We start from the raw sequence: 16,806 nt of genomic DNA, 5'->3' as shown, positions 1-16,806 counted from the left end.
GAACAGTCCTCAGGGAGCCCACTGGCTAGTCATAGTTTAGAATGGGGATTGGAGGGACTTGTGGGGGTCCATAATCATGAACAGTCATTTCACAGCAGGCCTGACTGACACTGGCTGACTCAAAAAAGTAAGCTGGGCCAGATTTCCTTGCTGGGGAATTTGACCTGAGGCACCACAAGAGGATGAGGCCCCAAGTTAGAAATGAAGCTGAATCTTATATGGAAAATGTTTCATGCAGTCACATTGGGCCATGGGTAACGTGAATTAATGAAGGTGCAGAAGCCATAAACAAGCAGCACTTTTGAGGCAGACAAAGAGTATGGGGTGTGGAGTTAGTAGTAGAAAAACAAGATACTCAGACACATGAAAAGCATCTGTTGTGTTTGTATTAAAGCACTTAGGCAAGATCAAAATCATTTTTTGGACCCTGAATCCGCTTTAGACTCAGAAGAACCCTTCAAATCCTATGGATCCTGAGTGTTCAGCCTTCTGGAATCCCACACTCGCATTAGCTGAGGTGACTGGAGGGACTCTCCAGTCCTTCACCCAGATGAACTCCATGAAAACAAGAGTCTGTACAGAAGAGACAACTGCATGTGTGCAGAACAGTACACAACAATACATAATTCAGCTGCATCCAACTCATGATACAGGCTTTACTTATGCTTTTGATTTGAGAATCATCAGGACCCAGATTTCCTTACCTTTTAGATTTACTGTTGTTTTTATTTTAATTTTTTTGTTTTTGTACCAGGTCATTAGAAAAGTCAATTTCTCTTCCTTAATATATGACAAATAGAAACTAGGTACAAGGCATCATGTTGAGGCACTGGGATGGTTTTGGAGTTAAAAGACACATTCTCTACCACAAGAAGCAAACAGCCTAATAGCAGACCTGCACTTACAACGCAGAGTAGTAAGTATTTTGAAGAAGTCTGTAGAGGATGTGGTGGGAACACAAAGAGGTGCTTCTAAACCAGAGTAGAGATGGTTTCCTGAGAAAGGTGACCCTTAAGCTAAGTTTTAAAGGATAAATAGGAGTTACCTCTATTTTAAACTCTCAATCAAACTAGAGTTCTCTGGTCACCAAGAAAGATACTCATTCTCATTGTTTTTTTAAAAATCCTACTGCACATTTGGGCTCATTTTCAATTCTCATACCTTGATCATAGGCCCACAATTTTCATGGCAGTTTTTGGTAATCTCTGATTACCAAAATTATTTCTCCATTTTTTTCTTCTGCAGTATTTCCCAAATTTGCCTGACCATAAAAATCACCTAAAGGTCATGATAAGTATGCAGATTCCCAAAAGTGTCCACAGGAGGTTCCGACGCATTAAGTCTAGACTTAATACTCGTAATTAGGCATGCTCGGGAATTATTTTTCTACTATTCAAAATTGTTTTTGTTGATCATTTATTTTTCAATAAAAGGTTTTCTGTTATTAAAGTGTTTTCCAGGATTAGAAAATAAGCAAAGAGAGAAACATAAAATTTCCTGTTAGGAAATAACATTGTTTCCTGTTAGATAGATTTTATAGACAAGCACATATTAAGTCCTATACATGTAAATTATAGGTTTTTAAAAAATTCAGTGTGGGTTAATATCTTCTTGTGTGAATTTTGTTGTTTTATTTTTATTGTAATTCTCTCATGTGTTACTCCCAGTTCAAAACATTCATCATATTCACTGTGTTTATGATTTCTCTTTGATTAGAGAAACACAACTTAGATTTGGCTTTCAGGGAACTGGGTAGGAGGGTAGGGAGAGTATGGTGGATGGATGCTGTATCAAATTGAGAAACATAGAGACAAAAAGTATTCAATAAAACATGAACATAAGGGAATTAGTTGCTGTTTGTATGGGGTGTTTAGCAGTTTGATGAAGGAGGTATAATATTGCTATATTGTCAGGGATTTCTCCACTTGACTTCCAAGTAAGTGTAACAAGAATATGAATCTTCTGGCAATCCACAACTCTTCTGGATTATTAAGTAAAGGAAGCACTGACTTTATTATCAAGCATGTTGGAGGAAAGCAAAGCGTTCCACAGATATCAGTCGTTAATGACTCAATACCTACAGTCTTTTTATTGAACTAGAACATAAGCAAGGACTCAGAACGTTTTGTAATTAGAAATAAGAATACTGGAGCAGGAAGGGGCCATCTTTTTTCAAGGCAATAGAAAGTATTTATGGCTCCCACAAGAGGAACAATCATGTCTAATTCAGAACTATTCCATTTGTCACACTAATTAAGTATTATCACATCTTCCTAAGATAGGTGGAACTGGAAACTCATATTAAGATGGACAGTATACTCTTACTAGTGGTTTTTTAATCTAAGTATATATGTCATAAATTTATAAGGTTCTATTTATTGAGGGCAGGAGCAGTCATTGTCAATGAGTCTTTTTTGTCATCTTCATATATTTCAGTTCTTAGTACCCCCTTACATATTATTTTATATAGGTGTGTCAAGTAGACTTTTTCTCACATTTTTCGAAGTATATATGAGGATACTTGACGCACTATAAATTGATCAAGAATACTGTTTGTAGGTGTAGTACATGATTTGTAGAAATGTTGTGCTTGTGTGTCTGTAGCTAACAGTGACTCTGGGATAGTTCTAGTAGCACTCTACCCTGGTATATCTGTAAGGTATTTCTCATTACCCTCCTGAATCAGTCAACAAACACTTCAGAGTCTGATGGGGTCTAAAATCTGATTTGATACACTGAGACAGTGTCCACCTCTCAGGGGCAGAGTCAAATTAGCAAAGCCAGTTGAAACTTATGAATAAAGAGATGGAGAACAGGAAATTATAGAGGAACTGAAATATTAAAACATGTACAATTAGAGGGTGCTCTCCTTGTTAACAGGTTACATGGGAACTATTCACCAACTGAAAGATTTATAAAATTGCATTGCAAATTACTGTGCCAGTGAGTACAAATCTATATAATTCCTATATAAGCAAACTCTAATCAGAAAGTTGCTGGTTAAGTTTAGAATCAGAAAGAGAATTAGAAGAATTGAATTCTTCGTGGTCCCAGGCTCAGATAGTCTGATGGGCCCACCTCCCAAATGCACCTGAACCTCAAAATCTGTTAATCAAAATCTCTACATCCAACTCACATCAGAGGTGTGTAGGCTTGTGACTCTGGAAATGCTCAGTTGGAGAAGGCCAAGGTTTTCTCTCTCCTATGCAGCACTAACATTGTCTTTGTAACTCTTTGTGTTAAATTTACATGGCTGACACTTTCTTCTTTAGCAGTGAAAAATACTTTGGTAACAGTAGAACATTTTGGGAGGGAGAATTCATGGGAAACAGGCCACCACTCCTCACTCTGTTCTGCAAGACAAACATCACTAACTAATGATAGCAGTCTTCCCTTGGGCAAAACTTGAGCTGAGTCTAGAAGTGAGCTTAACCATAAATCTCTAGGGAAGTACAGCTGCTTCCCAAAATTGGAGTTGGCATATCAGGTGAAGTTGATTTGGATTCCTTGCATATTTTATGGTGTCTGACAAGATGTGTCATTTATTTTGAATATCAGTGTTTATCTGAAAATAATTACCTAATGAAAGTTTCCTGAATCAGGAAAGAACAATTTTTGTGGAGAAATTCTTTTCCCCTTTATTCCTTGTAGATCCCCTCAGTAAGACAAACAAAATTGCCAAATATGATTGATAAAGTCCTGAAAAGTAGCAAGGTCTGCTAAACATTTAAAGAGTTTGTTCAGTTAGTTTAGTCCAAATTAGTGTTCAAGATTAACATAAATAAGCTTTATTACAAGAATTTTTTTCAATTAAGAAAAGGATTTGCTTTTTAATTAGTAAAACTATAATATTTATTGTAAATCTATTGAACATGAATGATCTAATTTTGAATTTCTTCCATGTTAAATAAAACTAATTTGGTTTAGAAAGTTCTGAAACTACAATACAACCAGGAATTTGTTAAGTGCCAACGCAGATTATTACCTGTTCATAGTCCTATTGCTCTATGATGAAAGGAAATATAAAACATCAGAATTTTACAGATTATGGAGTAAAGGAGTCTTAAAATTATTGGTGAAAATGTTAGCATATTTAAAATATTTTAACTGAATTTTCAGTTCATAATTAGGCATTGGTTTAACTCTTTTGCCTATATATTACTGGCTGAATTGAGAAAATAGAGAAAAAGAAAGCCATATAAGATAATTCCAAAGGTATCTATTCTTTGTAAAGAATAGGAAGTTAGAAGAATCAGATTATTTCTGACATATAAATCAGAATTATTTATATTTTGGAGGTATGAAGGTTGATAAACTTCCAAAAGGCCAAATGTCACACGACCTCACATTGTCCTAATTTTTGAATACATATGCTGATTTTGCCCAAAGATGAGTTACCCTTACTTCTACCTCATTTTCTAGGAACTGAGAAATAGTTATTGAATACAAGTAGATGATGAAAAATACTTTAATATTTTCCCTAAAACCTATACAATTAAGGTCAAGAGAGGGGTCTTTCAAATTTTATTCTCTTTATCCCTATCTTATCCAACTTTCATGCTGATAGAATTTTTTTCAACATTTGGAAAATTACAGTTTTTTTGTCTTGAATATTGCTAATGTCAGGGACAAATTTACTGTAAATAAACACAGCTTTACTTTTATGTCAGTGGTTTTCAGAAGGGAAATAAAAAACTCTTCTTTTCCTTATATATCTTACTTTGATCAATTCTTTCTCTATACAACTTCATAATACTTGCCTCAAGCAGGAATAAGTACAAATGGTTCATTTTGGGGCTGGCACATTGGTATCGGAAGGAGGAACAGTGGCCCATTAAAACAGTCTGCTCTGTCCTAGCCTAAGGACCCAGCAAGACAAGAGCTAATGTGAATGTACCAACAATTACCATATTTGCTTACCCAATTCCTCTCCCATTTTGTGTCTACTTTTAGTTTAAATAGGAAAAAAAAAAAAAAATAGAGGTAATGGTTACCTAAATGGAAAAAAAACCAAAAAACTAGTCCCATTGAGGATAAGAGAGTTTTATAGTTTATATTTAAATATAGATTTATAGTAAAATCTTACTCTGCATAAAAGCAGGAATCTCTGATTTTGATCACTTTACATGCAGAAGAGTGTTTGCTGGAGCACTTCCTTGGCTCTGCTGTAAGTTCTTACGTCATTACCACCTGTAGAATTAGTTTGCCCCCATTTCTAGATGTGGTTCCACTTAGTTTTTACTGCCGTCTTAGAACTGAGACTTCATATTGATTTGGCTGATAACTACCAAAACCCTGGCCTCTTTGTCATCTGCCCTGTCATTCTTCATTATTTATTTGGAAAATAACTCAAAGTACTTACTGGGTTGAGGACCACAGTGAAGAAAAGTTCACCTCCTTGGATACTCTTATCCAGCTCTTTTGGACCTCCTGGATATTCTTTGTAGAAAATTGTGTGAGTGAAAAGCCCACAGGTTTGTCTTGGAAGAACCTAAAAGAATGAACAAGTAAGGAAAAAGTTCCTTTCAACCAACTAATAAGTTGAAACTTAGCTTCTTTTTTTTTTTTTTTTTTCTCATGGAAGATTATGACAGGCTGCTATCATTATTCAACTCTTAACGAATATCCCGAAAATCTTTCAGAATCTGGGAAGGTGGGGCTGACATCAAGTATAGCTGGAATATTGAAGATTGAGTTGAAGAAATATGTTAAAACTAAAAAGGACTTTGAATTATTTTAGCCATTTATCTATTTTAAACCTCCAAGTCAGTACTTCTGTTATGAAGTCTCGTATGTTCCAGAATCTTAAGAAATAAAACAAAAGGGAAGTAAAAAGGAGACTTTAAAAATATTGGAATTGCCTATGTTACACTGTAATTCTGATAGGCAAAAATTTTAAGGATGTCACTTCTATCAAGTTCTACATGTGCATTAGAAAATGAAGTCAATTATTAACCTAATGTGATTCTTAGGAAATGGCATTTTAAATTAGAACAAATATTTGCGACACAAATCATAGTTTCTGCTCTAGTCTGAAAGAACTACTGCAGGCTGTAGTAATTGCCCTAAATTCTAAGTCTGAAGCATGCCAGTTCCAGAAGTATGAAAGACATTATGCATTTGATTAGTAATTTTTATAAAGAGTCACAAACAAAATGATAAAAGATCACTTTGTAAAAAGACTTCTCTTCATCCTTTGTATGTGAAAGCCATTATTTGCTTCAATTATCCATATTTGTGATAAGGACATTTTTTCAAATTCTTACAGCTTTCCTGGTTAAATATCAGTACAATTATAAAAGAAGGTGTGAACAAAAGCTGTGCAAGATGGTCCACTCTCGAGCTAGATTTTATAGAATGATTTCTTTAAGATATGCACTTGTCATTATATACTTGAAGTAGCAGAAAATTAATGAGTATACTTTGGAGAGATACAAGTTTTACAGAACCTTACCCAGGTGGGTCTTCTGCTTATTATCCTGAGCAAATTGATCTTCATGTTTTCGGTCTTGATTTTAAAGCATATTTGGTTCAGTAAGTGCTTTAGAAATAGTACCTGTATTGGACTCCTCATGCCTTGTGACCCTCTATACATATACTAGTTCTTTTTCTTTTATTTGAATATATATTATAATAAATTTCAATCTAGTCCTTGGAAAAATTTCCTAGAAAACATACTTCTCAGCTCAATCAGTACATTATATATATTGCTGTGTAATTCAAAACTTTATATATCCTATTTATTTTGGTAAACTGACTAAAGTTATACCTCTAGAAGCTATTTTATCTTGATGAAATAGTTAAAACAACTTCAGTTTAATTGCAGACTATTAGCTCTGATGATGTTTACATTTTAAAGCACTACACAGTTTCATAGTGTTATGCACAAAATCAATGACAAAAAAGAATAAAGTGCAAAGGTATCCTAGCTGAATCAAATATATTCCTTAACAATTCATGGAAATGTAATTTTCTAAATTAAATTTTATATAGCACTTACTCATTTATTTAACAAATACTTTTTCTAAACTCTATGCAAGTCCATGTGGGAGAACACAAAGATATATCCTTTCTATTTTTGAAGGAGTTAAGGTATGTTAGGGTAAAGAGAAATATGTCAAAGCCACATAATGAGATGCCCACATGTAATTAAATGCCAAGTTTACATTCTGAAAGTACGTGATTCTGAATTGCTTTTAAGATTCCATCTGAGTATTCATGCTTGAAAAACTATGGCAACATACAGAGCCATCTTTGGGATTTGATTGCCTAGATGATTCTATGCAAAAGAGAGAGAGAAATGAAAAGAAATGTGAGTTTTGTGTACTTCTCAAATTATTTTTGAGGGAAGAGAAAGTGCCAGGCTGCACCCTGCAACTCTGGGGAGGATCACCCTTGCGGAGAGGGTGAGAGTCACTGTGAGCCCTAGGATGGTCAGTGGACCACCAAAGGAAGCTGAGGAGATAATCTGAGTGTAAGAGGGTCATGCCCATTGCCTTGCTCCCTACACACAATGCTACAGGACACCAAACATGTTCCTTGAAACAGCTCTCCTGTGTAGAGAAGGAATAGGAGGGTTTTAGGCATTCTGTTGGGAACTGCTTTCTAGAATTGTTTCTGGGAGTGTAACACTATCATATTCAAACTCTGGGCCATTGATGAGCCCCTGGAAGCCTTATAGCTGCTGACAATAACTAGGAGATGGTTATGAAAGCCATAGCCAACAAGAATCTTGGCCAATGGGACTTCAAGCCAATATCCTGTTACCTAAGGCCTAAATCTGGGATAACTGCCAATAAATGTCCCCAGTAAAGATCACGTAGGAGGCTGCCAGCAGGATTAATGGGAGTCTCTATCAATAGGCATCTCTGTTAGAAAGAGTAAGCAGATAATCAGGATCTGTAGTTTAATTGCGTAAAGGTCTCTGGCTCTCTCCACAGTCACATTTAACAACCAGCGGGTAGGAAAGAGAGTGCTGGTTTTCCATCAGTTCCTTATTGAGTGAGGATAAAACTTACCCAGTAGACAATGCACTAGGACAGAAGCCTCAGAGACTCTGGTTAGGGCACAAACACCTTGAAATCTTGTAAGTTTTTATGTTCCTAATGTTACAAGATGATGTGTTACAGGAATTGGGAGGAGATCAGTGTAGGCCTGACTTAGGTACTGAGCTGCTATACATATGCCAAGGTGCTTTACAGTAAATTCTGTAAGTTATGGGACTTGACATTGAGGAACAAAGGGAATAGGAATAGGTAGAGAGTGGTCAGAAAGTCTTTCAAGGTGGAAAGAATGACAAAGTCCTGGACACAGCAATGTTGTTGTGGACCTCTGTGGCTGGAGTGAATCTGTGTGAGCTATAGGAAAATAAGAAATAGAAAGATAGACTTAGTTTAAATTGTTTTCAGGTCCCTGAAGAGCTTTTAAAGGGTATGGAAAGAACTAGAAGGAATGAGGTTAGGAAGGCCAAGATGAAGGCAGCATTTTAGAAGGATTAAAAGGTTGGCACTGTGTACACGATGGACTGCAGTGAGGGGTGGGGAGACGCTGCAAAGTCAGAACACAGTCTACACATGGAAGTCAGGGCAGTAAATTAGGCTGTGGGAAAGGAAGGAAATAAAATCTGTATTATAAAGGAATTATTAATGGACTGTACAGACTGATCGGAAGGATCCAGTCAGTGTGATGTTCAAATGGCAGAGCTGAATTAGGGACAGTAAGATGGCGTAAGCTGGTGGAAAGGGAAGATAGTAAGTTTCATTCAAGGCATTATGAGTTTGATTTGTGAATAGATCATAAAAAAGCACAGTTTCCCTCCTCTCATACAATAGAATATGGGTGTGATCCAGGTAAGGTTCACTCCTCAGTTCCCTGCTCTTTTTTCTTGGCAGTCTCTCCCCAGGAGGGCATATTGGCTATTGTCCTCTCAACTTACAGCTCTACTTGGATGACTCCAAGCCCTGTCCTCTCTCTCTAACTGCACAACCAACTGCCTGCTGAACATCCCCCACTTGGAAATTCTCATCCAAGGGCTCACAAAGCCATAAGAGTTTCCATGGATTGTTGCACAAAAGAAACCACAGGGACAGTTCCATCAAAGCAGGAACTCTGTTAGAGCCCCTATTACTGCAAGATTCATGCATTTACAGTACAGGTTAAACATGTTTTCAGGAGAGACCAAAATAAACATATCTCATGTGACATATCCAAGCAAGTCCCCTGGCAGTACAAGAAGAAACAGAAATAAAAGAGAATACCATTCAATAAAGTCCTTGAAGACTTAAGTTTACTGTTCTACTATGACTGCATGTGATTTAAAAATGGCAGGCAAGTATTGGTCTGCTTTTACATTATAATACAACCCAGGTCAAAAAGACTGGCAGCTGGAGGCACAGTGAGTTCATTTTCAGTAAAGGGGAATGGCAGACTGCGATGAAATGTGGCCATTATGTCCACATTGAGCATTTACAACAGGTTTTATTGAGGGGAAAGTTAAGATGGAAGTTGATCCAAGTTAAATGTCATTATCCAATCTGGAATTTTTGCAGATCTAGGAAAACTGTCTGAAAAGAAATCAGTTACACCTAATTTTAAGAGTAGACATCTGTTCAAACACAGTTTGACAAAGTTATAGGGCCTGAACATGTAGTGTTCTGCATGGCGCTCCTTCCCCGTGCGTCTAAATCAGAAGGCCCACTCCTAACTTCACCAGTTCTCTTTGGATTTTCTGAGTTGGGGAAAAGTGGGATTTAATTACTTACTTTGCGAGGTCTCACAAAGTATTAGGGAGTAATATATCTTGACACTATACATTTGTCACCAGTGTAGAAACACAACACAAAATAGAGAAGCTTTGGAGAGAATTTGACAGTGTATATAAATGACTTAATTAACACCCCCTCTCATTTGTACTCTGTATTCTGATCTGTTAATGATTATGGAGGACATGTGGCTTCTTGCTGTAAATAGCTGAGTTTCTTTTTGGTCTGACATGATAAAGGGAAGGACGTGGTTTGGCTTGTAAAAGAGTGGCACAGTTAATACAGAGAGAGATGGAGTTAGTTTTACTTGCTGAATAACCTTTTCAAGAAATGATGGCTTCTATAAATTATCCGCAACTTAGATGTAATGTTTCCTTAGTATTTTGATATCAGTGTCTGCTTTATAGCAGTAGTGTCAGGAAAAAACATTTTAAAGTTATATTTGAAGAACTGAAAAGAAGCTCCTTTAATTAAAACATCCTTTGCTTAGATAAAAATATGTTTCCTGCTTGTATGGAGCTTTTCTTAATGCTGGGGACTGAGGCACTGGGGATTGAATCCAGGTCCTTGTGCATGCTAAGCATGTGCTCTACCACTGAGCTATACCCAGCCCCCTATTATGCTTTTGATATTTTGCTCTTCTCTTTTGTTCTTTCTTCCAATGAAGAGTATAAATCTGGCAGAATTAGTTGTACCTTATGCAAACCAGGGGAAGCTTACCATAATGTTTTTGTGGATGAAGCCCCTCCGGTATCTGGCTGGTTTCAGGTGTGGATATTCTTCAGTGCTGGTGATTCTAATATTCCAAACCTTCTTCCAGGCCTCGTATAGCTGAACATGCACAGGGTAGACACCTGAATGGTGAGGGGCCACCGCGTAACCCATGTCAGTAGGAATGCCGTGCTCCTAAGACCAAGCAAGTGTTAGTTAGAATGTGGTAAGATTTTTTTTTAACTTATGATGATAGTTTTTTTATAGCAAAAAGATACAAATTAGAACCAGCCAAAGGAAGATACACATAGGGCAAGATCTGGAAAGTCCCATAGGTGAAGCTTCTTTTTGTCCTCTCTCCCTGGAGTCCAGATATTACCTCCTCCTGGCTACACATAAGGTGTGACAATACTCAAAAAGACAATTGTCGACTATACATCAATAAAAAAACAACAAACAAAATAAGACAATTGTCAACTAGGTAGCTCACCTGAGCGTCAGTGTCTTGAATTTTTATTGAGGCTTCATTACAGAACCATGATTAGTTGAATTGTTGCCCATATGGTTGAACTCAATTTCCAGCCTCCTTCCCCAGAGGTTAGGTTGATGTCACTTTGCCTAAAGCACTAATCTTTTAGTCTTTTAAAAATTGAAATATACTCAGTTTACAATATTGTGTTAATTTCTGCTGTGTAGCATAGTGAGTCAGTTTATCTATCTATCTATCTATCTATCTATCTATCTATCTGGTAAAATTAAAGTGATAAATATTAAGACCTCTAGACTTGGCGAAGCTGGATAGCCATTCCACCAGTCTTGCTGGTGATACATTTATTGTTTTAGAAGTGGTGGGAAGGACTAGTGATTTTAATGAATAATGTGAAAGAGGCTGCATTCAGTGCATCTTGTCCCAGCCACCTGTTTTTCTAGTCTCTCAATTTCGGTTAAGTTAAATGGCAAACGCTTGCTACAAACAGCACTCAGCACTTATAAAACTAATATTTATTAGAGGGGCAGAACTCATTCTGAATTCGTTAGACTTGCTAACAGGATTTTATTTTGCCTGTAGCCCAGTTTCTACCAAGTTTGTCGCATTTCTGTTGGTCCCTCAGCTAGGGGGCCAGTAAGAGACAATGTACCCTGTCTCGATAGGAGCACACACTTTTGATTAAGAAATGTGGTCAAATGTTATAGAACAAATTTATTTGAAGTCAAAGCCCTAGTTACAGTGAAAGTAGAAGGTATTGAAAGAGCCAAACAATCTGGAAATTTAGTTGATTTGAAGTCCAGCAGCTTTAACACATAAAATGAGTCTAATTTAAAAAAATAGTTTCAAAATTACACACACACACACAAACACACACACACACACACACACACACACACACACACTACTTTCTTCTGTTTACTTGGTCCTAATCAGGGCTGGAAATTCCAAAAATAAAATCTCTGGACAATTTTGGAGGGAGCTTGGGACAACTTTGTATAATTGTAATCATTTCTCTTCGTTTGAGATGGTCCATTAATCCTGATAGTCTGTTTGCAGAAAAGATGAACTATCTTTTATTAAAAGAACACTCATGGCTTCAGTAGTAGACGTGCATTTTTTCCTCCTGAATGATACTTTATTTTTCTATCTGTATTTTTCAAGTTGCTTTATAGTCTTCGAAATTTCCACCCAAACAGACTTCCTTTGAAATACTCATGGTTTTTCTTCATGCCAAAGTGCAATTTCACATACAGAGAACCATAGTAATGGGCTGCTAAATGCCTGAATTGTAGAAATATGCTACAGATGGATATGGAAGAAGTGGAGAAGGCATGGCTTTGTTTTTCAGTGTAACTAATGACAGGAGCTGAAGGACATATATGAGCACCTGAACACAGGAGGAAAATGGGTTGCCAATGGTTTGCCATTACCTAAGTGACTGTCAGACTCCTTCTATATGGCATAAGAGGCTCTCAAAATTTGACTTCAACCTACCTAACATAGCTTATCTCCTATCAGTGTTCATCTTCCCCACCCCCAATGATTCCCTTCACAGCTTTGCTGTCCATTGTGTACGTTGTCTACCCAGTTGGAATGCCCCTTTCGTCTTGTGAACTCTTCATCTTTCAAAACTCAGTTCAGTCAGCTGGAGTTGAGGATGCTGGAAAGGGAGCTGCTGTGGTGGTATTACAGGTAGAGTGGATTATACCTGTGTTTCTGAAGGATGAGAGGAGCATTTCATGTTCTTCATTTTATTTGCATCTTTGTAGAAATGACCACAACTAGGCAGTTATTGCTATATCATTTAGAATTTTGCTATAAAGTCAATGGAAATATCTCATTGCTTTTCCCCCTTTGTTTTTAAAAACTCAAACTAAAGCAAATTACTTAACAACACATACTTTCTGTGAGAAAAGTCAGTGAAGTATTTATCGGAAGTGGTTTAAGAATAGGGGTGCAGTGATAATGGACCAATTGAAAGAAAACGAATTTCAATCACAGAAATTTAGAGAAAAATAATGAACAATTGCAGGTTAATAGTTTTTAAAAGGGTAAAGGATGAAGCCAGGATGAAATTCACAGTAACAGGAACTACATTATAAAAGTCAAGTATCTCCAAGTTTGTGAGGAATTGTGCTGGTAGAAAGCTCAAGGTAGTTTTGAATGCCTGTTAGTGGTCACCTATGTCTTTAGAACACCGTGTAAGAAAAGGACGGTTCAGCACAGCAGACACATTTCCCTTATTTTGAAATATTCCCAAATATTTGCAAACCAACATATATCCAATTTTTGTTTTTATTTTTAGCTTTTAATACTAAAGAAATACTGAGATTTTTTAGTCTCCTCTTTTATTCACGTATGGGCACAGTGTGACCCAGTGGCAGAAAAACCCTGCTTCTGGAGTTAAACCTATCTGGCCATTTCAGTCTTGCATTTACCACCTGTGTGGCTTTGGAGAATGATTTATGACCTCTAAGCCTCATGTCATGGTCTCTCAAATGCTAATCATATGAGTACTTACCTCCAAGGTGTTCAGAGGAAATTAAATCATATAATACATGGAAAGCATTGAATGCAGTTCCTGAAACATAATACACATTCAGTGGATGTTGTTTCTTATTGTTGTCATCACTGCCCTGCTTCCATTTTAAAATAAGCTATGATTCTACTTAAGTCAACTATAATGTGGAAGTTATGAAAATACTGGGCCATTCTTTTTTTTTTTCAGCAGAGTTTCTGTGACTTCTGTCCCACTGTCCCTTCTCGGGCTTGCGTTCCCCTGATCTGTCTAAATACTCTGAACCAATGCCGTGTGGCTCTGGCCTGTGAATCACTGAGAGTTACAGTTAGTAGATAAAGGCAACAGAAATTGACCCCCAAATTTGCATTCAGTACCAGCGAGAACACCTGAAATCTTACTGCATAGAAAAGTTTGGGCTAAGACTGCAGCTAGTATGTTCTGTAAGGCAGACTATTATGTTTTAGAAGATTTAGTCATAATGCTAAATTCTTGACTGATTATTCTCTTCCAGATCTTTTAACTTGCAATTAACATTATCATTTTGTAATCTGGGGCAGAAAGTCTAAAATCGTAGACATTTCAGCCTAAAAAGCTAATTCTCTTTATCCTTTTCATTAATCCTTGATTGAAAGTAACATCTCAGATCTAGGAATTTTGTAATCTGTCAAGATTTCCATAGTAGAGGACATACACTGAAAAAACTGGTGAATATGGCTATGTTACTATAAAATGTATATGAAGTATTTAGAACATAAGTGGGATTGATTAGTCTCACAATTGAACTCGTCCTCCCCACCTCTCAGCTCTACCAGAAATGCTCCCTGCCCCAGTGTTCCTCTGTGTCACTAAGTGACACGATCAATTATCAACCAACTAGTTGCTGTGTCAAAAATAGAGGCTATTCTTGACACCTGTTTCTTCATTCGCTCATAAATCTAGTTCATTATCTTGCCCTATCATTAAAACTCTAGTATAAACCTTAAATCTATCCACTTTTCTCCAGTTCTGTCATCATCATCATCACGCTAATTCAATCTACCACTTTGTTCCCTGGCTCCTAACTCTTCCACCCATCTCCTATCTTGCCAGCTTCCAATCCACTGTCTACATAGCAGCCAAAGTAATACTCAAAAGACTCAGATATGACCATGGGACTTCCTACTCAGAATCCTTCTGTGGTTTCCCTTTGCACTTAAGAGAAAATACGGAATCCTTAGGATGGTCACGGGCCTTACCTGGTAGGACCTTGCTTCACTTTCTTGCCTCATTTTGCACCACTTCCACCCTTCATTGTAGTCTAGTCACATTAATCTTTGCCTAAAACTCACCAAGCAGTTTCCTACCTCAGGATCCACCCATATGTGGTTTTCCCAGACTGGAATTTCCCTCCTTCAGCTCTTCACCTAGATAAATGATACCTCTTTTAGGTAATTAATTCTGTCATATCTTCATAGAAGCCTCCACTGACAAGTTATAATCTATATAAAGTCCACATTAAGACTTGTCTTAGTAGCATTCATCTGGTTTTCACAGTACACAACATAGCTTGTGAATATTGCTTCATGTAATGACTTCTCAATGTTTCTCTTTCTCATTAACCAATAAGCTCCATGAGTTCTGGGTTCTGTTTTATCCACAGCTGTATGCCCAGTGTCTTGCCAGCAGCAAGCACTCAACAAATATTAGTGAACAAGTGTGTAATATTAGTGAAATATTAGTGATTCTGACCACCCTCTTCTCATTCTAATTTTTACTTTCTCAATTATCTTAACCTGTCAGTTCATCTGCAAAATGGACATATAGTGACTTACAGGGAAATTTAACACCTATGTAAGTAATACCTGAAAACACTTTTGAGACTATAGTTTAAAATTATTATTCAAGTGAAAAACAGACATTATTATGAATTTATATTTAAACCATACTGTATGGAATTAAAAATTGCAGTATTTTCCTAAATTGTGCATTCAAATGTTTCCAAATAGAGAATGTGAAGATGATACAGTTTTATCAAGCAAATGTGATGTGATATTTCTTAGAAAAATTTCCCCAAAACTAAAAGAAAAAAAGGAAAAAAATTGTCATTCAAGTACTTGAGCAACACAATAACTTCATTCCTGAAGAATTCATTGTTTATTATTGTCTTTGATATTTCTTTATTTAAATTCTTGCTAGTAATTAAGAATAGCATTTTACTTTTAATATTTTTCTCTATTTCCATCTTTCTAAAAAGACAAAACTTTTAAGTTTTCAAAAATAACCTGATGACTTGTTTCCTATTTCCGTATTTGTCAGATTAGCAAGTATACAAACTAATGTAATTAAAAAACCCATGATAGGAAATCAAACACACATTCTACACTCTATAGTAGAAAAAATCTAAAACTTCATTACAAATGTAATTTATAAATACTTCTAAATGCTTTTCTGTGGTTCATTTTGGTTAGAATGTCCCATTCCCTCAGTTCATGCTTTGGTTAACTTTTTCATGGTACTGAGAATTTATACTTAAAATTAAAATGGGCTTAATTTAAAGCTTCTCTGTGTTTACATTTGGTGGTATATTTTAGAGTTGTTTCTAGACAAAAATTGTTTTGCTTCGATTTTTAAAAGTGTCATCCTTAAAAGCTGTGGTTGTTTGAGATGTTATTTCACATAGAAAATAATACATTTTTACAGGTGACAGGAGTATGTTTGGAAAGTGGAGTTAAAACCTTTCACATAAAAGACACTTCTGTACACACACACACATGCACGTATATACACTTACACACTACGTGTGAAGCAAAATTTATAAAACTATTCTCTTGAATTTCAGGAGCATTTTAAAGCTTTTAAAGACAATGTTGGTAAAATTAATGGACCACACATGAACCTGTTGGGCCTCAGGCACTCGAAGAAGGAGTTCTATAGCATTTGCTGTGACTTGGGGGAAGTAAGAAATGACAGTGATGGTGGCTCAATATATGTAAAATTACTATTTAAAGGAATCTTCCTTCTTCCCTAGACCCAAACCAGGCAAATCAGGATTTATCTGTAGGTGAAGGAATTAGGTTTGGTACTGAATGCTAAGAGTGTAAACATTAGAGTATGTTCCTGTGATAAATGATATTTCTGGTATGGTTTGAAGTGAAAGATCTTGAAAGAAATAATTACCTTAGGTAAGTATAGGAATCTGATTTTTCATTTTTTTAAATTGTGAAATTTATAAAGGGGTTGTGCAAGTAGTCACTAAGGTTCAGATTTAAAATTCTGTGTTTCTTTGACATAATCTTTGTGGTTTTAGAAGTGATCTATTTGGATGCTAAATATAAGTGCACTAT

General features: G+C 36.3%; 1 protein-coding gene across 1 annotated transcript in view; it reads right to left on the bottom strand.

The window, feature by feature from the left end:
* NDST3 (N-deacetylase and N-sulfotransferase 3) overlaps positions 1–16,806 on the bottom strand; it is a 133,972-nt gene that overhangs the window by 58,123 nt on the left and 59,043 nt on the right. Inside the window, exons 4-5 of the mRNA XM_032462383.1 lie at positions 10,482–10,667; positions 5,363–5,491 (exon numbers count right to left, since the gene is read on the bottom strand). Of these exons, the coding sequence (XP_032318274.1) occupies positions 5,363–5,491; positions 10,482–10,667 (315 nt within the window). The remainder of the gene's footprint in view (positions 1–5,362; positions 5,492–10,481; positions 10,668–16,806) is intronic.

Source organism: Camelus ferus, chromosome 2 (genome assembly GCF_009834535.1).
Source record: "Camelus ferus isolate YT-003-E chromosome 2, BCGSAC_Cfer_1.0, whole genome shotgun sequence".
In the NCBI taxonomy this organism is placed as follows: Eukaryota; Metazoa; Chordata; class Mammalia; order Artiodactyla; family Camelidae; genus Camelus; species Camelus ferus.
Note: the sequence above shows the minus strand (reverse complement) of the source record. Positions and strands in the feature narration are given on the sequence as shown.